This window comes from Delphinus delphis, chromosome 10 (assembly GCF_949987515.2).
Source record: "Delphinus delphis chromosome 10, mDelDel1.2, whole genome shotgun sequence".
NCBI classification, from domain to species: domain Eukaryota; kingdom Metazoa; phylum Chordata; class Mammalia; order Artiodactyla; family Delphinidae; genus Delphinus; species Delphinus delphis.
The window spans coordinates 43826793-43848352 of NC_082692.2; the positions used below are offsets into that span (position 1 = coordinate 43826793).

Sequence of the window (21560 nt, forward strand, 5' to 3'; positions counted from 1 at the left end):
CAAGTCTTCAGAGAAAAATAAGTTAAGTCTAATGCGGTAAGAAAGTTCAAATTTTCTTTTACTCTTTTTGGGAGTAGCTATAAATAATCTTGATTCGAAAGGCAGTCTTTCTACCCATATTAAGCTTCTTCGAGACTATTCAGAATTATCCAAAGAGGAAAAAATAGGCTTTTGGGCGGCCAGGCCAGTACAATCCAGCGACCGTTTAAAGTAAACACAAAGCACGGTGTACTATAAACTCCCCTAAAAAAAAAAAAAAAAAGCCGTTTTCAAAGACTCTTATCTGATCCTCCTTAAGACGACGGATCCACCTGAGGCAACTGCAGCAGAGAAGAGCTCCGGGCTTCCTCTAAGGCTCGGGCTGCTGGGACCCCGCCGGCCTTGAAAGGCGCAGCTGGAGGCGGCGGGCGGGCGTCCCGAGCCCGGGCGCTCCCGGGGGCGCATCTACCGCGCGCCCCTCGCCGCCGCGGGGCCCGGGCTCCCACTCCGCCGCTACGCGCTCCCGAGACCGGACTCCGTGGGCATATCCCCCGGACTCCGGCCCCGTCCGGCCGGGAGCCCTCGAGCCTTTGAGGGGGAGGTGCCCAGAGGCGGGCGGCTGCGAGGCAACCGCCTGGTGGTGACATCAGCGCGAACCAGACCCGGTCCTGGAGGCGCGGGGAGGGCGGCGCGGGTTCGCGTATCTGGTAACTGGGGAGGTGGGGGAGGGGCGAGCAGAGGCGGAACAGACACCAGGAGCCCCGCCGGGACTGCACCCCTGGGAATAGGAAACAGGGATAAGGGCTAACAGGTCCCCATCCTTCTGATGAAACCATACTCCCGTGCGCTGCAGCTGCGGACTCTTAGACGTTTAGTGTCTGCAAATGCAGAGCGCGCATCACTTTCAAGTCGACTCTTGTGTCATTCTTTTCAAAACCCAAGTTCAAGTAGAACTGTTCTCCAGAATCAATTATTCCTAAGCTTCTTCGAGAAGAAGAATATGAATATTAGCGGACATGAATATTAGTCGTTACTAATAAGCATGCATTCCTCTTGAATTTGATGCAAGACTCAGGCAAAGATCAAGGGCAGTTAAATGACTCTGGATGTTTCATTAACAAAATCACACCCACTTTTTTTAATCTACTGAATAAACACTCTTTAAAAATACTGTTTGAAAATTAACTCAGCAAGCCAAACCTTAGCCTTTGGGTGTGTGTGGGGGGAAATTTCATAGATTCATTTAAATAAAGTAAAATCTATCCATTCCTTATCTTATGAAATAAGCAACCATGCCAGAGTAGCAGATAGAGGGCAGATTTTCTTTCCTCAATCTCACAAAATAATCATTTGAACATAAGTAACACTGTGCTGGCCCCAAGTGAAGACAGTTCTATTAAAAACAACCCTATACTTTCTCTGATAACTTTACAGAAAAGATGTGGGATGGACCTTGTTTACCTTTCATAAGAAAATATTCCAAAATGATTTTTATAAACCTAAGAACTGAATCTTTGAAAAAAAAAATCTATCCATAACTGGAACTCTACAGGTTACACACCCATTCAACAATTATTAGATACAACTCAGTATATGGCCATCATGAAGTTGGAAAAAATATCTATAGCCAACTAGAAGGGAATATATACATAATAAACAACCCATCAACATGATAATATCAATGCCCACTCTTCAGAGTCAAGAAGTGAAATACTGCAACAAGCACTTGATCCTGTCTAATCACACAGGCTGTTGTGACATGTGGATCATAAGACAAAGAAAAACGTGCCCACAGTTACCACGTTTGAACAGTGGGTCGTGCCCTAGGCTGGAATCAGCAGAAACTAAGGGTTTGACTGTCAGTTGCCACTCCCTTCCCATATAAGCCATTTATTCATGGCTACATGAATAATAAAGTTTCCACAGAATGTGGACCAGGGCCTTTCTCTAAACAGAGATCCTCCCAGAACTTTTCATAAGAAAAAATGGCCCTAATTCTGCCCAACTTAGGCTCTAACTCTGGATCATTAGCACAATTCTATTCTAGTCTTCTAACCTTCTGTAAAGCTAAGAACAGCAACCTCACATTTCATGTGGATAGTACACTTTTAAAGCTACATAGACAATTCATTCATAAACTCAACCATTCATCAAACAGTGCCCACTATTACCAAACAGCACGGAGAGCCCTGGCAAAGTGCTGGTGCCCAGAGATGCAGCACCCCCGCCCCTTCATGGCTTACAGTAAAGTGGAGAATATGGATGAGAAAGTGAGCAGAGTACAGCTGGGAAGCAGGAAGTGCTATGGGAAAATGTCCTCTAGTTGATTATGTTTAAGGATGTGCCATTTATTTAATAATTGAATTCCTATTTTATTAAGCTGATTTCAACTAACTCTACAAAGGACGATCCTAATAGATTCTGATTCAAATTGAAATTTGTACTCTTAATATTACATTGGTATTGATGACAACAACTTGTATATTTATCTTTGTGACTTGGAATCAGATTCCAAAGATCTATCTGGATAACATAAAAGAACTCACATTTAGCGCAGAACTGGACTGGCTGAACTTTTCTTCCTAAATTTGGTTTATGCAGCTACTTTCAATGCTATGGTCTCTAAAGTTAGTAAAATCGAGATGTACTGAACTGTGTTAAACGCTAATCGTGATACCTAGCTCTCTCACATTTTCGTAAGAGAGAAATACACAATGAATAAAATGAGTAAGGTTCTTCTGAAAAGTAGTCAACAGTATTATTTCATACATACAGAAATCACAACGTTAAACTGGTCTCAAAACATAACTTTACACAGCCTACTAGATGTGATTCAGTTAAAAAATCTTCTAAAGGCAGATGATTTTAGAAAAGTACACAAATGCTAATTGAATTATAAGCAAAACAGTATAATTTTCTCATTCTATATTTCTAAAATTAAATTAAATCTTTTAAAAGAAAAGTTCCTGAAAAATCTTACCACAAAGTACAATGATCCACATCATAGAAAAGGTAAAAGACTAATTTTACCAACTGAAACATGGAGTTTTTAGAGCTGAAAGGCTAGAGATATTAGGAAATTCAAGTGCAGTAAATGGACAATGTTTGTGAGTAAATGCACTATTATCCATAAAAACTGACCAAAGTATCTTCCTGGCCCAGGTGCTCCTGAAATATGGATTAGAAGCCAAACAAGAGATGTGGTATTTTTTTGCTGTGAGTACAAAACTAGGCCTTAGAAACAACAATTTCTATTATTCTTTCAAAATTGATATGCCATTAGCTCAGGAAAACGGAAAGCAACCTGTGTTCTTAGTTTTCTGATAAACTGATAAACAGCTTCACATAAATGGGTCAAGGGTTTTCAAGGATAGTCATCAGATGAACATGCAGTAGCTATTTATTTCAGTGGAAAATAATTTATATTTGAAGGAAAATAGGATATTCAGACCCCATGACAAAAGCAAACAAATTCAGAAACACTTAACAGGGTGACTGATCTTGTTGGGAATTTATCTTGAATGTTAAGGAGGATCTGTAATATGCACTCCTCTTCTTCCTGGAAGTTACCATCACAGCATTTATCTACCCGAAGCTATTATTTAATGAATGATTACAGACCTAGAGAAACATTTAAAAAACATTAACCCATCAAATTTTCTTATCCAGAAACCAACGCATCATTTCGAAACAACAAAGCAAATTCCTCCCTCTCTGCTCCCATTTCTCACACACACACACACACACACACACCCCTTTAAGCAACTTTCCATGAGAGTAAAATAAATTATGTAGATCTCCTTTTATCTAAGGAAGGCCCATGATAATGACAGGAGATGCTATAGCCTAGCGCTTTGTGTGTGCCGGTGGGTGTGTCTGGGCTGGGGGTGGCGGGGAGAACCACTTTAAAATGAAGATACAAATTTATCCAGTTAACAACAAAACCACCAAAAAATCCCCTGGTATAAAATCTCTGGCTGGAACTGCATTCAGAACAACCTACATGAACTCCTTGATCTTTTTTTTTTTTAAACTGGAATATAGTTGAGTTACAATGTTGTGTTAGCTTTAGGTGCACAGCAAAGAAGTGATTCAGTTATATACATATAACTGAATATATATAGTATATATATACCATTTATGACAAGATATTGACTATAGTTCCCTGTGCTATAGTAAGTCCTGTTGTTCATTTTATATAGTATAGTAGTATGTATCTGCTAATCCCAAACTCCTAACTTATCCCTCCCTTCCTCCTTTTTTCCCCTTTGGTAACCGTAAGTTTGTTTCCTACGTCTAACTCCTGGATCTTAAATGAAGCCATAGGAGTTAAGAGGCCACATGACACCGAGAGCATGGCGTTAGTTAGAAGCAAACATGGAAAGAGCCCTCGTGCCACGTTCCCCACCAGGACAGCCTTTCGGAGTAGGAAGAAGGCCCCACTGGCTCTGCTGGTGTGTGTGGTGCGACCATGGAGTCTTACGAACCTTGCCATCACATCAGCACCATCATAGTGGCCTCGTGCAGCCTCTGCTTTGGTGGGCCTTCTGTGTTGCCCAGCATAGGTGATATTCTTTCTTCCTAACATCTTAAAGCCACTCTGATATAGCTGACTGAATAATGTGACCTTCCTACAAAGCCCATGCATCAAAGTACAGTTTCTATAGTGAAAACATTGTCACCTTTAAAAATACCGCAGGAAGGTGTTACGAAACCTCCCTGATAACACAGGCTCATTAACAAAAATCCAGTCAAGTAAGAATATTTCCCCAAGAAAAACCTCTTCTGCGACAGCTTTACTGAAATTGCTCCTGTTTTTGACAAAAACAGAGAACAATTTGTCATTGACCTCTATGTAACAATACGGGCCACTGAGAAATCATTATTAAAGCATTCTTTGGACAGTTTAATTTTATCTCTAAAAATATGGTGACATTACAGAGGTTGTTGTAGGATCATTTAATAAATATCTTAAGAGGATACTTGGAAATTGATTTTTTTCAGCCATACCATTTACAATTAGGACTCAAACCTCCCGGCTTCCCCAGCTTCATGGCGCCTGGCATTCTAGTTCACCCAACATGCTCAGGAGGATGCCTGGGTTCCACACTGCCTTCCCCTGGACCAGAGAACATTTATCACAGCACAATTACATGTGTTCCGGTCTCTGTCTCTGGTTTCAACTCGGTTTAAAAATTCCCTGCTTTTAGAAATCTTTGGTTCAGAGAGACTTGTACCAGTGATGTGTTCATTTGTGGGAACAAACCGAATGACAACTGGAGAAGCAACAGAGTGGCCAGAAAAAACAGTAAGCAGGCTGTGGGTAAAACTTTTTACCACGGCCTAGATGGAGCTGGGGAGGGTCATATATTTAGCTGGGATGTGACTGTATATGTTCGCTAAAACATCAAGTTTCTGTGCTCTTCACTGAAATGAAATCAATTCAGTGTGGGGATAGTTGGCTGTTGATGACATCATAGGAAGGGTGGCACCTATTCCTTGTATAGAGTTGGTATGTCTTTGAAAAATAAAATAGAAATGTGGAAACGTTAATATTACCTGATAATGTAGTTTAGATTTGAAGATAATCTTGAGCAGGAATCTTTAACAGGAGGTAGGGATAGGGGGACTTTTTCCTTTCTGCCTAGGAATTTATGACTGTGTACACAGAATTTAATGCAATAATACAGAAGTATAAGTAGAAAAACGGTACTCTGGGTTATCAACAGTAATAGAAAATACCTCAGTCTTTAGACATTTTAATCCAATGACTAATATTTAGAAGCAGGAAAACAATCCACATTGTTTAAAAACCCAGCTAAAGTAACATAAAGGGTAGTACCAATCTCTTTTCGGAAACTTCGAATAGCTTTCACTGACAGTGAATTAGGACTTTTGGTTCAGAACAGCATTTGTTTTCAATCATTATGTTTGTGTTGGTATTAAACATGAATTAATTTTATCCTGTCAAGGACATTAACTGCTGTTTCCTAGGTTAAGTTTAAGGGGGGGAAAAAAAAAAGAATGGAACCCAAGAGGTCTGTCTTACCTAGTTTAAATAATCCATTATGCTCCCAGTGAATATAACGTACCCCGACTGAGTAACTGGGTAACAGCTATGAAGCTCCAGAAAGACTCTGAAGGCAGCTTATTCTATAGTATGAAAAACTGTCATAAGATTTTACCCATGACATTAGGTTAAACAGAAGCTACCAGGTAGAGTCATGTCAAACTGCATCATATTTCGAAGTCTGTAATGAAAATAGACCCAGTACTTCGGTGCTTTTCTGTTTTATTTTTAGAAACTATAAAATAGCAAAATACTAGCTTTTTACTCAATGCAAATTATTCCACTTAAAGCAATTTTTAAAATCTTCCTAAAATATTATGTTAAAACTAATGTCCATGGGCTTCCCTGGTGGCGCAGTGGTTGAGAGTCCACCTGCTGATGCAGGGGACACGGGTTTGTGCCCCGGTCCGGGAAGATCCCACATGCCGTGGAGCAGCTGGGCCCGTGAGCCATGGCCGCTGAGCCTGCGCGTCTGGAGCCTGAGCTCCGCAACGGGAGAGGCCACAACAGTGAGAGGCCCGCATACTGCAAACAAAACAAAACAAAACAAAACAAAACAAAACTAATGTCCAACCAAAGCTTAATCTCCAACAAAAACTAAGTGAAGATCTGAATTGAGATAATTTACAACTTCAATCAAAAATGACATAATCACTAAGACAAGGAAATGTTTGGTGCTGGTGGTAACTGTCATTATCCTCATCACAACATCTAGAGATACATTTCTAAGACAACACACACACACACATTCACCTCCTGTTATCATAGTGTCTGGCTTTACAGAACACGTTCCTTAAGTGAGTGTTCCTGGTGCTCTGGGTTAAAATAAACAATGGCTGATTGACAGATGAATGGATAAAAAGATTTGGTACATATATACAAAGGAATATTACTCAGCCATAAAAGAGAAGGAAATAATGCCATTTGCAGCAACATGAATGGACCTAGAGATTGTCATATTGAGTGAAGTCAGACAGAGAAAGACAAATATCATATGATATTGCTTTTATGCAGAATCTAAAAAAAAAAAATACAAATGAACTTATTTATAAAACAGAAAGAGACTCACAGACATAGAAAACAAATTTATGGTTACCAAAGGGGAAAGGTGGGGGGTGGGGAGAGATAAATTAGGAACTTGGGATTAACACATACACACTAATATATATAAAATAGATAAACAAAAAGGACCTCTGTATAGCCCAGGGAACTATACTCAGTATTATGTAATAACCTATAAGGGAAAAGAATCTGAAAGAGAATATATATATATATATATATATATATATATATATATATACACACACACACACACACACATATATACATATATATATAAAACTGAATCACTGTACTGTACACCTAAAACAAACACAATATTGTAAATCAACTATACTTCAATTTTAAAAAATCAGAAAAACAAACAAACCAACAACAATGGCTGGTTACTCAGGCCACCCAAATCAGTCTCCAGCAAAGATGATTTGAAAATTTCCCAGAGAAGTGTAAGATGTACAACGTGATGAATAAAGTTGACCAAAACACTGCATTATATCCACCAAAACATCCAGGCTCTGACACTTACTACCCGTGTGACCTTGGGAAAGTCACTTCCCCTCCCTGGGTCTCTGCTTCCTTACAATAAGATGGGGATAATGACAGTACCCAGTTCTCAGGACTGTCAAAAGGATTAAAGACAGTCTAGAGTCATGCTTGACACACACTAAGCCCATAATAAATGTTAACTGTTGTAACTGTTAGTTTTTAGAACATACACTGGCAAACACACACACAAAGAAAAGAGAATCAGTGATTGTGTAAGCATATTTACCATAATATTCTTATTGTTTTTTACCTAGGGCACTGGCATATACCAAATGCAGATGACTGTCTACTTGGAAACTTTCATTTCAGTCACTGGGTCTCAAGACACTGAGGGTATGTCATGATATTCTTTATTACTGAATTTCATTAAAATCAGTCAACTCCTTAAAAAGTAATGAGAAAACACATAGACACAGCACGCCAAGTGGCTTATTTTAGAAGACATGATCACTTTGTTTTTCTTCACAGTCAAATAAAGCAATCTGTGTAACCATGAACAGTAACGATGCTTATTTAGTGCTTTTCAGTTTGCAAAATAATTTCAAAGCAACGTGTGAGCGAGCCCCTCCTATCCCTTGCTTTTGCTTCCTTTCCGAAGACCTCTCCACAACAGAGCCATGTTTTTCACTGTCCTCATGCCTGGGGACCCAAAGAGGGGGCGTGGACAAAGCAGCAGCACCGATATTATTACTTTTGCTCATTTTCCTATAAGTAGTTGAAGCAGTGAAGAGAGATAAAGGCCTGCTCTCTTTTTCTAAACAAAGTCACAGAAAACCCAAAGAAATGATAACATTTCACAAAAGCATGCTCAACTTTCATCAGTACAAAGACTACCTGATCACTGTCATGGAAGCGTTCAAGCTTTGTCAGGTCCCACAGAAAATTCCAGAGACTCACTCCTAAGCACCCCCCTACCCCCTGTCTTCCAAGCAGCAACTGTCACAGAACTTTGTTTTTCTAACAGACAGCTCTCTTATATGAAATCTTTATTTTGCAAACCACAGTGTGAAAGTGTGACAGGGCAATGAAGTTAAATCAACAGTGAGGCAGCCTCCTTCGCCTTCCAGAATCAAGACCCAAATACAGAACCGCAGGTTCTTAATCCCTGAAGAAACTGGGCTTCAAAGGCACTCTATAAACAGCAAACAACCATAATATAACAAAGAAGAAAAAGAAGCTACTTTGAAGTTACTTTTCAAACTTCAGTCACCTAAAAATAACACCACGAAAGAGAAACAAAGGAAAGACTTTGTCAAGTATAACAGCACAGAATTCAGGAGGTCTATTTGATTTATATTCATTTCTCCTGGGAAATGATTTGTTGTTTTGCAAATTCTGTTTCTATTTAATCCTATTTGATGCTTCACGCATCACTGCAGCCTTTACTGGAAAGTAAAACTTACCTCATGAATAGAACAGGATCCCCTGCAACCCTACAGGTTCCTGTCAGCCCTGTGCAGCAAAGGCTGGACAGCTAGGACGCTCCCTGTGCAGGTGACCCTCTCTCCAACGAGATGCGAGTTCTGCACCTGCTACCCTAAGCGGATTCACATCACTGACCCTGGACCTGGCCCACCCTCTCCTCCGACTCCATCATCAGGCATCACTGGGTGCTGCCAGTCGGTACACATTTCTCAGCCCCAAGGCGCTCAGAGTCCCATCAGAAATAATTTACTCCCAATCGTCTGGGGCCAGGATTACAACAAGGAACTCTACCCCTGCCTTTTAAAATAGGAACTTGGGGAAGAAATTCAATTAAGAAGGAGGAGAAGACTATAAAAAGGGAAAGAGCAGGAAAAGACTATAATTCACCATGAAAGAAAATGCTGGGACGCAAACATGAAGAGAACACACTTTTGATGTGATGGATGGGCCTCCGCGGTTGAGTTTAAAATACGGACGTGGTCACTCCAGAGGGCAGCTGTGAGTGACATCAGAAACAGACACCAGCTTTCCAAGCACCCTTTGACCTCCTAATTCATCACAGGCCTTATCCCATGAGGGCCCAAAGCCCCAGGAAGCTTGGACTCACCCCACGTACCTGGATATCCCCTCCGCCCACGGATTCTCATTTAAGCTCCAACACTGCATGACAATCCTACTTGAAGATGCTACAAAATAGGCCATCTCCTTCTATACCGATCAGTAATGTCTTTGAATAACCAAAACGCAGAGTACAAAGGAAGCACTCCCTACCTTGAACACATCAAGCTGTTGGTTAATCAACTCTGTTTCCATGCCAACAGGGCCTTGAGACTCCTCGTGCTCTTCAGCCTTCTGGAGTAGAGTAGAAAATTCCTTGAGTTTGCTGTAGAATTCTTCAAGGCGCGTGATGGTCCCTTCCACCTGCTCTTCTCTGGCTTGTGCACGGTCCCGAAGCTTGTTGCACTGTTTGCTTAAAGCCTCCAGGTCCCGTTTGATGCCGACCAGGTCAGGAGAGGCTTCCTCCGTGGCCAGCATCATCTTGCAGGTCTTATTGGCATTGGTGTTGCTTGCGATGAGCGCTTCCAGTTTCTCCAAGAAGGCTTTAATAGCCTCCCTTTGCTTCTGCAGCGTTTCCACATCTCTCCCCACTGGGGCCATGCCGTCCAACTCATCATCAAACTCCGCGAACTGAGAAAACATCTCTCGGATGGTGTTCTGGAAATGGCCGATGCCCTGAAGCTTGGTTTCTAAGAAGGAACACTTTTCATCCACCTGCTGGCTGAGGGCGCTGTGCTCCTGGACTAAGGCTTCTGCTTGGAGGAGGACCTCGGAGGTGCCCTTGGAGTCGGAGGCCCCCGCCACAAGGTCCTGGGCGAGCCCCTGGGCCAGATCGACCTGAGGCTTCAAGGTCTGAAGGGCTTTCTGCTGAGTCTGCAACACAGTCAGGGACTTACTGCTGTGAGCCTGGGGCCCCAGAGAGTCGTGCATATCTAGCTGTTCCTTTGCACACTGAAGCTGCCTCTGAGCTTCTTTGGAAACTTCTTGAAATTCTTTAAATTTCTGGGCCATGTTCTCCAGAGAGAATTTCTTCCTGTGCACTTGCTCGGTGGCCATGTCCAACTTCTGGAGCAGGGATTCCTTCTCCTCTGCCACCGCCTCTTTGTCCACTTCACAGACACGGAGCAGGCTGCTGGCTGCACTGTTTAGCTGTTCCACCATCCCAAAGTGCTGGTCCCTCTCCTTCTGCAGAGACTTTAACTGGGCAAGAGATTTCTCTGTCTCAGCAGGATCCAAGCTACACTTTATTTCCTTGAGGCTGTTTTGACACCTGTCTATCCATGGCTGGAGCATCTCCACATGTTCTTTATACTTGAGAGCTTTTTCCAGTGAATCTTTCACCCTGTCTTCTCTTTCTTTCACCTGCTTCTGAAATCCATCCCAGTTGGTTTTAATCGTGTTCAGTTGTAACTGTAACGCTACCTTCTCAGACCCTTGTGTTTTTAGTAACAGGTTTTCACCTTCCGCCATGGTTTTCTCATAAATGTGAGACTCGGCGGTCAAAGTTTTCCTTAAGTCTTTCTGATCTTTCATTAATGACTCTAAGACCTCGACTTTGGCTGATATCGGGGGAGATTTGTTCTGTTCTTCCTTCTTGGTATCCAGCCAAGCCTGGAAATCTCTAGACATTTGCTGAAATTGATGAGAGCTGGCACAGGCTGACTGAAGATGCTGGACATGGTTCTCTAAAAAATAAAACCACAGACATGTTTATTTTACATCAAAATGTTGAATAAATCTGCAAAAAGCCAAGAGAAAAACCACCAAATAAATACACAGAATAATCTAAACGCAAGGGCTACTAGCACTGACTATGAGAACGACAAAAGCGCTTACGTTATGGACAAAGGCGGTGGGGGAAGGGCAAGAGGTGAGGACTATGGCAAGAAAAGAGACAATAGAGGCTGGATACTAGAGCCACCTCCATCCTAGGGCGGGGAAGTGACAACTGTTCAAAGCTCTAGGTGATGCTGATAAATAACCAATCTCTTATTAAATGTGACTTTTCCACCTGTGTGATTTTTTTTCCTTTGGCCCTGCAGCATGCAGGGTCTCAGTTCCCCAACTAGGGACTGAACCCGTGCCCCCTGCAGTGGAAGCGTGGACTCTTAACCACTGGACCGCCGGGGAAGTCTCCACCTGTGTAATTTTTACCCATCATGGAGGCAATGTAAGGCAGCCCATGGGGACGACATGGGTCTGGATCCCAACTCAGCCTCTCAAGAGCTGGAGGGCCTAGGGTGAACGATTAAACCTCTGGGCCTCATTTCCCCAAGTGTGAGCTGGCAACATTGATAGAAGCTGTCGTGGGAATGAGGTGACAGTGCGTGCAAGTAAAGCTCTGAGCTGAATGCCTGTCACGGAAGAGGGTTCCTAACAATAGTCACCATCACTGTAATCATCATAGGTAATGTTTGCTATCCATATCACGTCAAAATCAAGGAGTAAGTCTGAAACGGTTGCTATGATCAGTAAACAAATCCAATCAATTATTAAAAAATATAAACTGAGTGCCTAGTGTTACTTGGCAAATGACAAACAGCCACCAACGGGCTCTCCTCTGGCCTGCCCTTCTCGGGCCCAGGAACTGCTGCTGCTGTCTTGGACCATCCTGGGCTCAGCGGCCACAGAGTGATGGCTACAGCAGGCGAGAGAGGAAATCGTGCATAATGCTTCTCTCTCACACGTTTCTCTGGAAAAGCTTCCATGATGGAGCCAGACGAACTAGCTGTTATCAAGAAAACGATGCCAAGCCTTTTTTAATAACTGTAGTCGTCTCCTTTTCTGGTGAAACAAGACTGTCGCATAGCATAAACACTGACACCTTTAAAAACCAATTTGTTTTTTTTACGGTTTTTTTAAATTGAAGTATAGTTGATTTACAATGTTGTGTTATTTTCTACTGTACAAGAAAGTGATTCAGTTATACATATATACACATTCTTTTTCATATTCTTTTCCATTTTGGTTTATCACAGGAGACTGAATAGAGTTCCCTGTGCTATGTGGTAGGTCCCTGTTGGTTATCCATTCTATATAATATCCTATGATAAGCCATAATGGAAAAGAATATTAAAAAAGAATGTATGTATATGTATAACTGAGTCACTTTGCTGTACAGAAGAAATTAACACAAGATTGTAAATCAACTCTACTTCAATAAAAAAAATTTTTTTTAATAGTTTGCATCTGCTAATCCCAAACTCCCCCCTCCATCTCTCTTCTACCTCCCCTGCCCCTTGGCAACCACAAGTCTGTTCTCTATGTCTGAAAGTCTGTAAAAACTAATCTGGAGTACCCGAAGTTTCCATGGGCCTATGCAAAGTGGACTTTGCTGGCACGGGGTCCGCCTATTATCTGTGCAGAACTCCCCGCCCCTGCAACACTGTGTGTGCATGTGAACCCAAATCTACCCTCCTTGCATGCACCTCTCACTGTGGGCAGGTTCACTTTAGGGGCCTGGTTTCCCCAACAGCTTGGAAATAGGGAGTTCACTGATCCCTATTTCCAGGAAATACATGCATTCAAAGAAGACACACAAACCTGCTTTTAGTTCAAGATCCTTAAAGGATTTTAAGATGCCTTCCAGTTGCCGACTAAGTTCAGCTTTCAAGTACTCTTCTTTAACCAGGGCTGCCAGATCCTCTCCCAGAGCCTGGGCCACTTTGATCTGCTTCGTTTCCTGCTCTATTTCCTGCTTCATTTTCTGGGCTGTTTCCAGCTGCTGGTTCATCGCGTCAGGGTGTGTGCTCCCGGCCACACTGCTGCTGAGTTTATTATCCAAGTCGGCCAGCTTATCGGAAAGGCTTCTCAGCAGGCTTTGATACTGGGTGCTTTTAACAATGGCATGGTCGATCCGGTCACATCTGTCCCTCAATTGTCCTGTGAGGCTGTCCCATTTTTGGGTCACAGCTGCTAGCTGTTCCTTCACAATCCCGTGGAAAGATGGGTGCTCCCCAGGTCTGTGCAGTATGCCCTGACCAGCCACTGTTAGCTGTTCATACTGAGGTTTCCGGGTATCAAATTCTTGCAGGAGAATCTAAGGTAAAGAGGTGATGAGGGCAAATAAACACACAAATGACTAGAGAATTAATTACAGAAAACATACCTTTAAGTTTCTAAACAGACAGAAATGGTAGTTAATTATCTAGTTTTTATTTTATTTTTGTTACTGCTTTCCTAGCTTTTATTTCAAAGGCAGTCCAATTATCGTATACTAATCCAAAGAGCAATGGTGCTTCACAGAGATTAACATTTTGTCTAAAATAATATCCCCCAAGGGAGACAAAAGAGAATAAATATTTTTGCTAGTGTGGGGAAAAGGAACAAAAATTCATGCACAAATTTTCACACACAAAGGGAAACACTGCTTTTAGACAAGTTTACATCACACTAACACCAATTTGATTTCTTCCTATTTGCATTTTTCTTTTTACAGGATTTTTTTAAATGCTCTATAGCATTTTACACCAAAGGAAATACACAGTGATAACAGTGTTAGGATATACAAACTCATGGTGTATTGATTTACAAAGGTTCTTTTTAAACATAAAATCGACGTTTACAGTCTTTTTTGTAAAGATTCAGCCAATAAATCATGTCACTCTGAGCGTGCGGGCTCACACTGGCTTTCATTATAAAACGAATGATCCCCAAATGTCCTTCTTTTAGTAGAATATTTTATCTATCTCTGGGAGACTATGGTTAATTACTTCTCCTCAAATGTTTCTTTATATCTGTTGTTTCCATCTATTCAGATGAAGAACATACATGCCTAGGACAGCATGTGACTCAACTACCCAGACTGTTGTGTATTTTCAGAGTACAGATCAGCTTCCATGCCCCAAAACCACCACCTGCACAGAAAGAAAGCCCACCGAGACCACAGCGGAGCGCCTGCGACTACGTCTGACTTACAATTTACATATGTTTCTCCCCCTGTGGATTTATCTGCTCATAATTAGATGAGTCTAACTAACCCTGCAGGTTTCAAGGTTCCTCCTCTTCTTCCCTTCTTCTTTCTCTTCTTACTTTGTCTCCCCGGCTCAGGGATGTTTTGCATGAGCTTTATAAGTTTCATTATCTACTACCACAATCAAAATGAATAAAACCTCAAAGGAGTCATTTCTAAACAATATACTAGCTTCTCATAAAAATGTTATTACTTATGCAATCATATGTTATTAATATGTATGTTATTAATATACTTCAAAGAAAGTCCTCTTTAACAGGGTCTCTACAAACCACAATATGACTGAAACGATCAAGGGACCTGACCATACTCGTGGGCTCAGTGGACCCCTCAGGGATGCTCCAGGGATGCTCCAGAGCTTTGCTTCTCTGGGGGTTTCCCGCCAGCCTCACGACAGTACCTCGTGGGCATCTGACACATTACAAACCCTCCGAGACAGGCAGAGCACATACCATCAAAGGTAATGTATTTCTAATGAAAACATCTGTCTTGTTAAGTCAGGTAGGACTCACCTGCACCTGCTGCCTTTGTGTGTTCAGCATATTTGGGTCAATCGACAAGGGCCCAAGGACACTGACCATCAGTTCTTTTTCCACAAGCCACTGTTTTAACTGAGCCTCCACAGTCTGGAATTGGGTTAGATTATTTGAGGATTCTTCCAGTTTCTGTCGTCTATCAACTGTTAACTGATTGAGGTCTTGCCACTGAGAATCTAGAAGAAAAAAAGATAAAGGATGAAACAGATTTTTTTTTTTTTTCTGCGGTACGTGGGCTTCTCACTGTTGTGGCCTCTCCTGTTGCGGAGCACAGGCTCCGGAGCACAGGCTCAGCGGCCATGGCTCACGGGCCCAGCCGCTCCGCGGCATGTGGGATCTTCCCAGACCGGGGCACGAACCCGTGTCCCCTGCATCGGCAGGCGGACTCTCAACCACTGCGCCACCAGGGAAGCCCAGATGTTTGTTTGTTATACATTTAATACAACTGTATCTATGAAGATTGTAGGACAGGGCTCTCCTTACATAGTCAATTAAAGACTAACCTGTGCGTTAATTGCATTTAATGATACAGATTTTATGGTCCCAATGGTTTGTGTCAACTGAAGTGTAAGAAAAATAGATTTGAATCTGATGGAAGATGCTGTAGATTATGGAATATTCCTGAGAACCCTCATTCCTTCTAGAAGTCCTACAGAGTCTGTTTATTCAACTAGAACTGACCCACTAGAACAATGAACATGTATCCTTTTCTTTAATAGCAAATCTTCAACGACCAGATGGTGGTAAGTGACTCCCAAATGTGTGTATCTACACCCAGCCATGCTCTTCTACGCAAATCACACATCAGCAGCCAACTGCTCAGAAGTTACAATAGGAAATCTCACCAACCCCTTAAATTCAATGTTGGAGGAAAAAACTCATGATATTCCTATCAAAATGGGTAGGTTTTTCCGACTTTTAGACTTCTTTTGAAGGTTATTCTCATGCATGTCATGAAATGCCATAATTCAGGATGTTCTTTCATGACTCTCCTATATCCTCAATCACAAACCCTTAAACACAGTGCTTCCATTCCCAATACCCAACTCCACATTGGTCCTCACCATCTTTTGCCAAGACCAGTACTTCTCAAGCTGGAGCTGCATCAGAGACCCCTAGAGGGTCTGGTCGCACAGGTGCTGGGCCCACCCCTGGAGGGACTGATCAGCAGGTCTGAAGTGATGTCTGAATGTGCATTTCTAACATGTCCCCAGGGGATGCTCTGCTCTTGCTGCCAGGAGCACCCTTTCCAGAGCTGCACACCTAGACCAAGAGCCTTCTAACCAGCTTACCTGCGATTCGTGATCCTCAGCTGCAATGAATTTGGTTCTAAACTAATTTCCCTTAAACGTCACTGAATATGTCACTTCTGGGCTCAAACCCCTCAATAATTTACTCGTCACCAACTAGACGGCAAAATCTGATGACCTCTGCTTGACCTCCAGGGTCTCCCACAAAAGGGCCCTCGTGTGCTCATCTGAAAAGGTCTGTCCTCCGAGAGGAAGCCCTCATCTGCCCGCTGATCACATGTCCTCATCGCAACAGGCTGGGCGCACAAGGGCCCCACAGCTCACATGCTCCATCCCTCCCCTTCTGTCCCTGCCCCATCCCGCTTTCATGATCCCACTGGGTCTCACCCTCCACTAGGATGCCCTGCCTGCTCCCCCAGCCCTGAGGACGGCATGCTCCTTGAAGCCCAGAATTACAGACCATCTCTCAACACATGAGTCACTCAACACTGACGGTGTGAAGAGCTGATCTGACAGATTTTTTTCACCTAGTGTAATGCACTGAAGAGCTGCTTTTCATAGAGCCCAGCCCCTGAAACGTTTACCTAAACAATGTCACACTATACGGTGTGTTCTAGTCAATCACAATCTGATAATGAGATAATGCAACTCCAACCATAAACGGAGAAGGAGAAATATCAAAATCTTATCAGGAAGCTTTTCTGAAATATGCATTCCTCGCTCCCTCCGCTATTCTAAGATGTCTTGAAAATATTCCTTCGAGTAATTCTGATATTCTGACAACCACTGAATTAGGGCCCAATTAATTATAATGCAACAGAAGTCTCTATTGTTGGATTAAATACACCTTTCAACATTAAGATCTCTTAGGATGACTCTTTTTCTTTTACTGGAGTATAGTTGATTTACAATGTTGTGTCAGTTTCAGGTATACAGCAAAGTGAAGCAGTTATATGTATAAGGATGACTCTTATTAAACTAAAACGTACTTAGAAACTTCTAAATTTATCACAGCATATCTGACTCTAAAGGAAGGACAAGATTTAGCTAAATATAATGGAACAATTCAAAGTAAAATGATTCTTGTGATAGTCATAGTTAAACATACTTAGTATGTGCCCGATACTGTTTGTCTGAGCTGCACACACATTAACTCACTGAATTCTCCAAATACTATGAAGTAGGGAAAATGAGTGTCACTGTCTTACACTCACTCCCATATCATTACAATAAGGAAAAGGGGTGATAAGATAACAGGGCTTGTGAAGGCAATTCTGCATCTCCGAGGAACAGTTTATATAGGGACAGGATGGAGATGGGAGGAGGACTCTGGGTAAAGAGCAAACCCCCAGACTCCTGTGGGGAGCAGCCTTCTCAGGCTGGTTGGGAAAGGGACCAGCAGCATGAAACAGGGGCTGGTGGGGTCCCATCAGGAACTCCATGGTGGAGAAAGGCACCCAGCTTTTCCAGAAAAGCAAACAAAAAGGACTCTCCACACTAAAATATAACAAATCATAAAAAATTAGAAGCACCCAAAACCTAATAAAAAATAAACCATAATGAAAACATGTGACTCAATACACAGCATTCTATCAACTGGTATCTACCTTCTTCATAAACATAAATTTCGTTACTGTGTTTAGTGAGAAAAACACAAGATATGCCAAGGCCTAGCACCGTATAATATGAAATGACACTTTAGAATATGCAAAGATCGATTCTGAAACATGAAACAAATCCCAAAGTCAGTGAGATTGCTGGATAGATGTTTTCTGATAGAGATTATGGTTTTTAAAAAATGACTGTGCTTCTGTTCACGGCCTCTGGTGTAAGTGGTAACATACCTATTTCCGTCAACATCTGCTTCCACTTGGGGGCCTCCGGAGTGTCTGGGTTCTCCTCCAGCAGCTCCGTCAGCTTGTCTTTCAACTCCTGCACTTTGTTTACATTTTGCTTCAGTTCTGCCTCAAATGACTAACAAGGAAATAAAAAAAGTAACTTCATTAAAGTATGTCAACATCAAAAGACAAAAACACAATTTCAATAGAGCACTTTTTTCTCCAACATGACCAAAAGAGGGGAAACAATCCACTGTTAAAGGCTGAAGTGAGTGAGGACTGGATTCAGCAGTGAATTATATTTTCTTTTCCTCTTCGTAACTATTCTTCAACTAGCTGATAACAGAATCCCAAGGAGGAATGCTAGAGCTACAGAGATAATGACCCTCATCCCATCACCTAGAAAGAATTTCAAGGTATTCTCAAATCCCTTTGGAAAAAAAGGAAAATGACCTCAGTATGATTGTAATTAATCAGAAAATCAGTCTTGATAAAGGCTGCAAGATTTGAGACTACTAGCAAATAAGCACTTTTCTGGACAACACGTTACAGAGTTCAAAGATAAGTTAGTCATCTGGAGACATTTTTGCCAGCATTGCCAAAGTGCAAAACCGTTTTCCCAACCCTGACAGTTGTAGCAAGAAATACCGCGTATTAAACAAAGGGAAAGCATGAGCTCCCCTATTTTATACTGGACAGAAGAGATTCCTAATACACTTAGCCCTTAAATACATCTTTTCCAATAAGTACTGGTTAAAATCCAAGACTTAAACTAATTTGAAGGTGGCAAAGTTGCTTGCACCCAACAGCTCACTCATCTTTATAACATCTGTGTGTAAAAATAAGTGACTATTAGCATCAATCTCTACAAAAGGTCATGTTCAACAAAGCTGGCGAACTATGTGTTGAAGGTTATAGAGCCAGAAACCAGAACGGGGCTCCTGACCCCCAGGGCTCAGTTCTGAGTGCTAATCTGTTCTCTCACATCTTCGGTAAATGGACCCACAGAAGATACCTTGTTCTGTTCAACTTGACTCTTCACAGCCTCAGTGTCCGTAGGTGTAGGTGCCTGATGCCATTTTGTGGCAGTGTTGTTCATTGTCTGTAACCACTGCATCATGGCACTTGATTCTTCCTGAGCCTTTTGCAATCTGGAGAGTTTGGTACTCAGTTCGGCTATTTTGTCTTTAAGTAAGAGGCCAAGATCTTCATAGTCATGGCTTATGTCAGTCATATCCTTTTTAATGGACGTTAATCCTAAACGTAAGAAGAAAAATTATATTGACACATTTTCAGGGTGTTTAGAGCTCTAGAAATAAAAATTTGTTTCACGTGCTATTTCCTTCTATTTTGTCAATATTAAGTCTACTATGATAAAGTCATAGAGTCTTTAGAACTAAAATGTTACATCATCTTACAATGCTACTTAATGACAAATACTTTAGGTACACTGCATAATACAAGTGAAATGAGATAGATATTTAAAATGGAATAAAACCCCCAAATCATGAAATGATGCTTATTAATTCCTCAGGCAACAAATTAAAAAAAAATAGCTCAAATAATGTTATCCCAAGTGAGAAAATATCTCAAATTAACCCGAAAGAAGGAAACATAAACCAAATGCCAAGCTGAATTACTGGATTTCATTAAGTTCAGATGAACAAAATTGCATGGAATGTTATATAAACATGTTATTTATGGAGAACATGACTATACTCATACCATTTTAATTCAAGTTTGAAATTTCGATATAACTACTTTTCATCCCTAAAAAGATTTTCTCTCTCTTTCAAAAAAAAAACACCAGACCAAGTAACTTAATCAATAAGCACTTAAAGTTACCATTTACCTTTATTTGCCAAAATATCCTGAGTATCTATGGCTGTTCCTTCACCATTTAATATTACTCCACCTGCAAAAATATTAAAACTGAAGTCATCATAGATTTCTATTGTATTTTATATATATTAATAGTAGGTGGCATTAAAGCAAATGCCATAAACACTAATTCTTTTAAAATGTTATTACTATTTGAAAATGTAAAATAATGATTCAATTTCAAAATCAAATGAAGGTCTGAAAGATCAAGCTATATCCTCTCTTTTGCATAAAATTTATTCTTAAAGTCATAACATGATCAACTTAAACAGTAGAGTTTCAGTAACTTTATATTATATACATTAATCATTAACTATTAATTTATAAGAAAATTTGGGGATAAGGTTGCTTTAAAGCTGAAGTTATTTTAGTGATACAGTCCCTGAAGCACAGAAGCTGGTCACTATGTGTGTTGCTTGAAGCATAAATGCCTGACGGACAAAAGAATGTCTGTCTCAAGTTAAGAAACTGAGAATTGTCTGCTGTAGTTACAGTGTTTTCATGGGTTTAATGGAGGCGGAATAAGGTAAAAAGACATGAGAGAAAAGTTAAAAGTAAAAGAAACCATTACTGTATCAATATAGAGGAAGGAGGTACAGTGGCTGGGGCACCTGGGCCCTGGCATATGTCTCACCTGAACTTAAACCCCAGCCTCACTAATGACTTCCTGTGAGGCTGCACAGGTGAATCCATCCCACCAAACTGCTGGGGAGAATAACACGTATCTCGCGAGACCACTGTGGGCATTAAAGACAGTTACCCTACTGCCTAGCAAATAGGAACTACTTGGTGAGCTATAGTAATTATTTCTCTTTAATTCCATAAACACCTAGCACTGGTTCCTTTTTCATAACCAGAATATTAAAAAATCAATTAGACCTTCTCATGTTAGTATGCCTTGGCTCTCTATCCAAAACACAAAAACATTTCCCCAAACTAACCACACACGAACAAGCCTAAACAAAAACATTTAAATATCTGAATCTTAATCTAAAGTTTTGTCCCTTAAAAAAAAAAAAATCACACACACCGTGGTCTTTCAGATGGAAGTGAAAATACCCTTTAGATACTCGAGATTAATTCCTACCATGCTTGGGAGGTGTCAAGAGTAGGAAAAAAATACTTTTTACTTATTACTAATATAGAATGGGCATGAAGAACTAATGTAAAACACCACAGAATTCCCTTCCTTTAAAAAAAAACAAAAAACCTTGACATTTCAGGAAATCTGATTAGGAGAGAAAGGAGAGATCATCACACACTACACTAGGAGGACTGCCTGAAATGGGATTAAAAGAGCAGAATAAACAGTGGGTGGAGATGGGCCCAGCTCAACATCAGCCTCACAATGGGAACAGCTGGGGGCTAAGCAGGGCAGATAAACCACAGAGGATCGTCAGAAACCCTCAGAATAAAGATATGAGATCTGCCTTTGGTCTTCTCTTG

The 21560-nt window shown here is 41.2% G+C and overlaps 1 protein-coding gene across 1 annotated transcript in view; it reads right to left on the reverse strand.

The window, feature by feature from the left end:
- Window positions 1-21560, reverse strand: part of DST (dystonin) — a 494547-nt gene that overhangs the window by 89023 nt on the left and 383964 nt on the right. The window contains exons 54-59 of the mRNA XM_060021645.1: window positions 20086-20148; window positions 19249-19490; window positions 18240-18369; window positions 15122-15321; window positions 13181-13676; window positions 9851-11322 (exon numbers count right to left, since the gene is read on the reverse strand). Of these exons, the coding sequence (XP_059877628.1) occupies window positions 9851-11322; window positions 13181-13676; window positions 15122-15321; window positions 18240-18369; window positions 19249-19490; window positions 20086-20148 (2603 nt within the window). The remainder of the gene's footprint in view (window positions 1-9850; window positions 11323-13180; window positions 13677-15121; window positions 15322-18239; window positions 18370-19248; window positions 19491-20085; window positions 20149-21560) is intronic.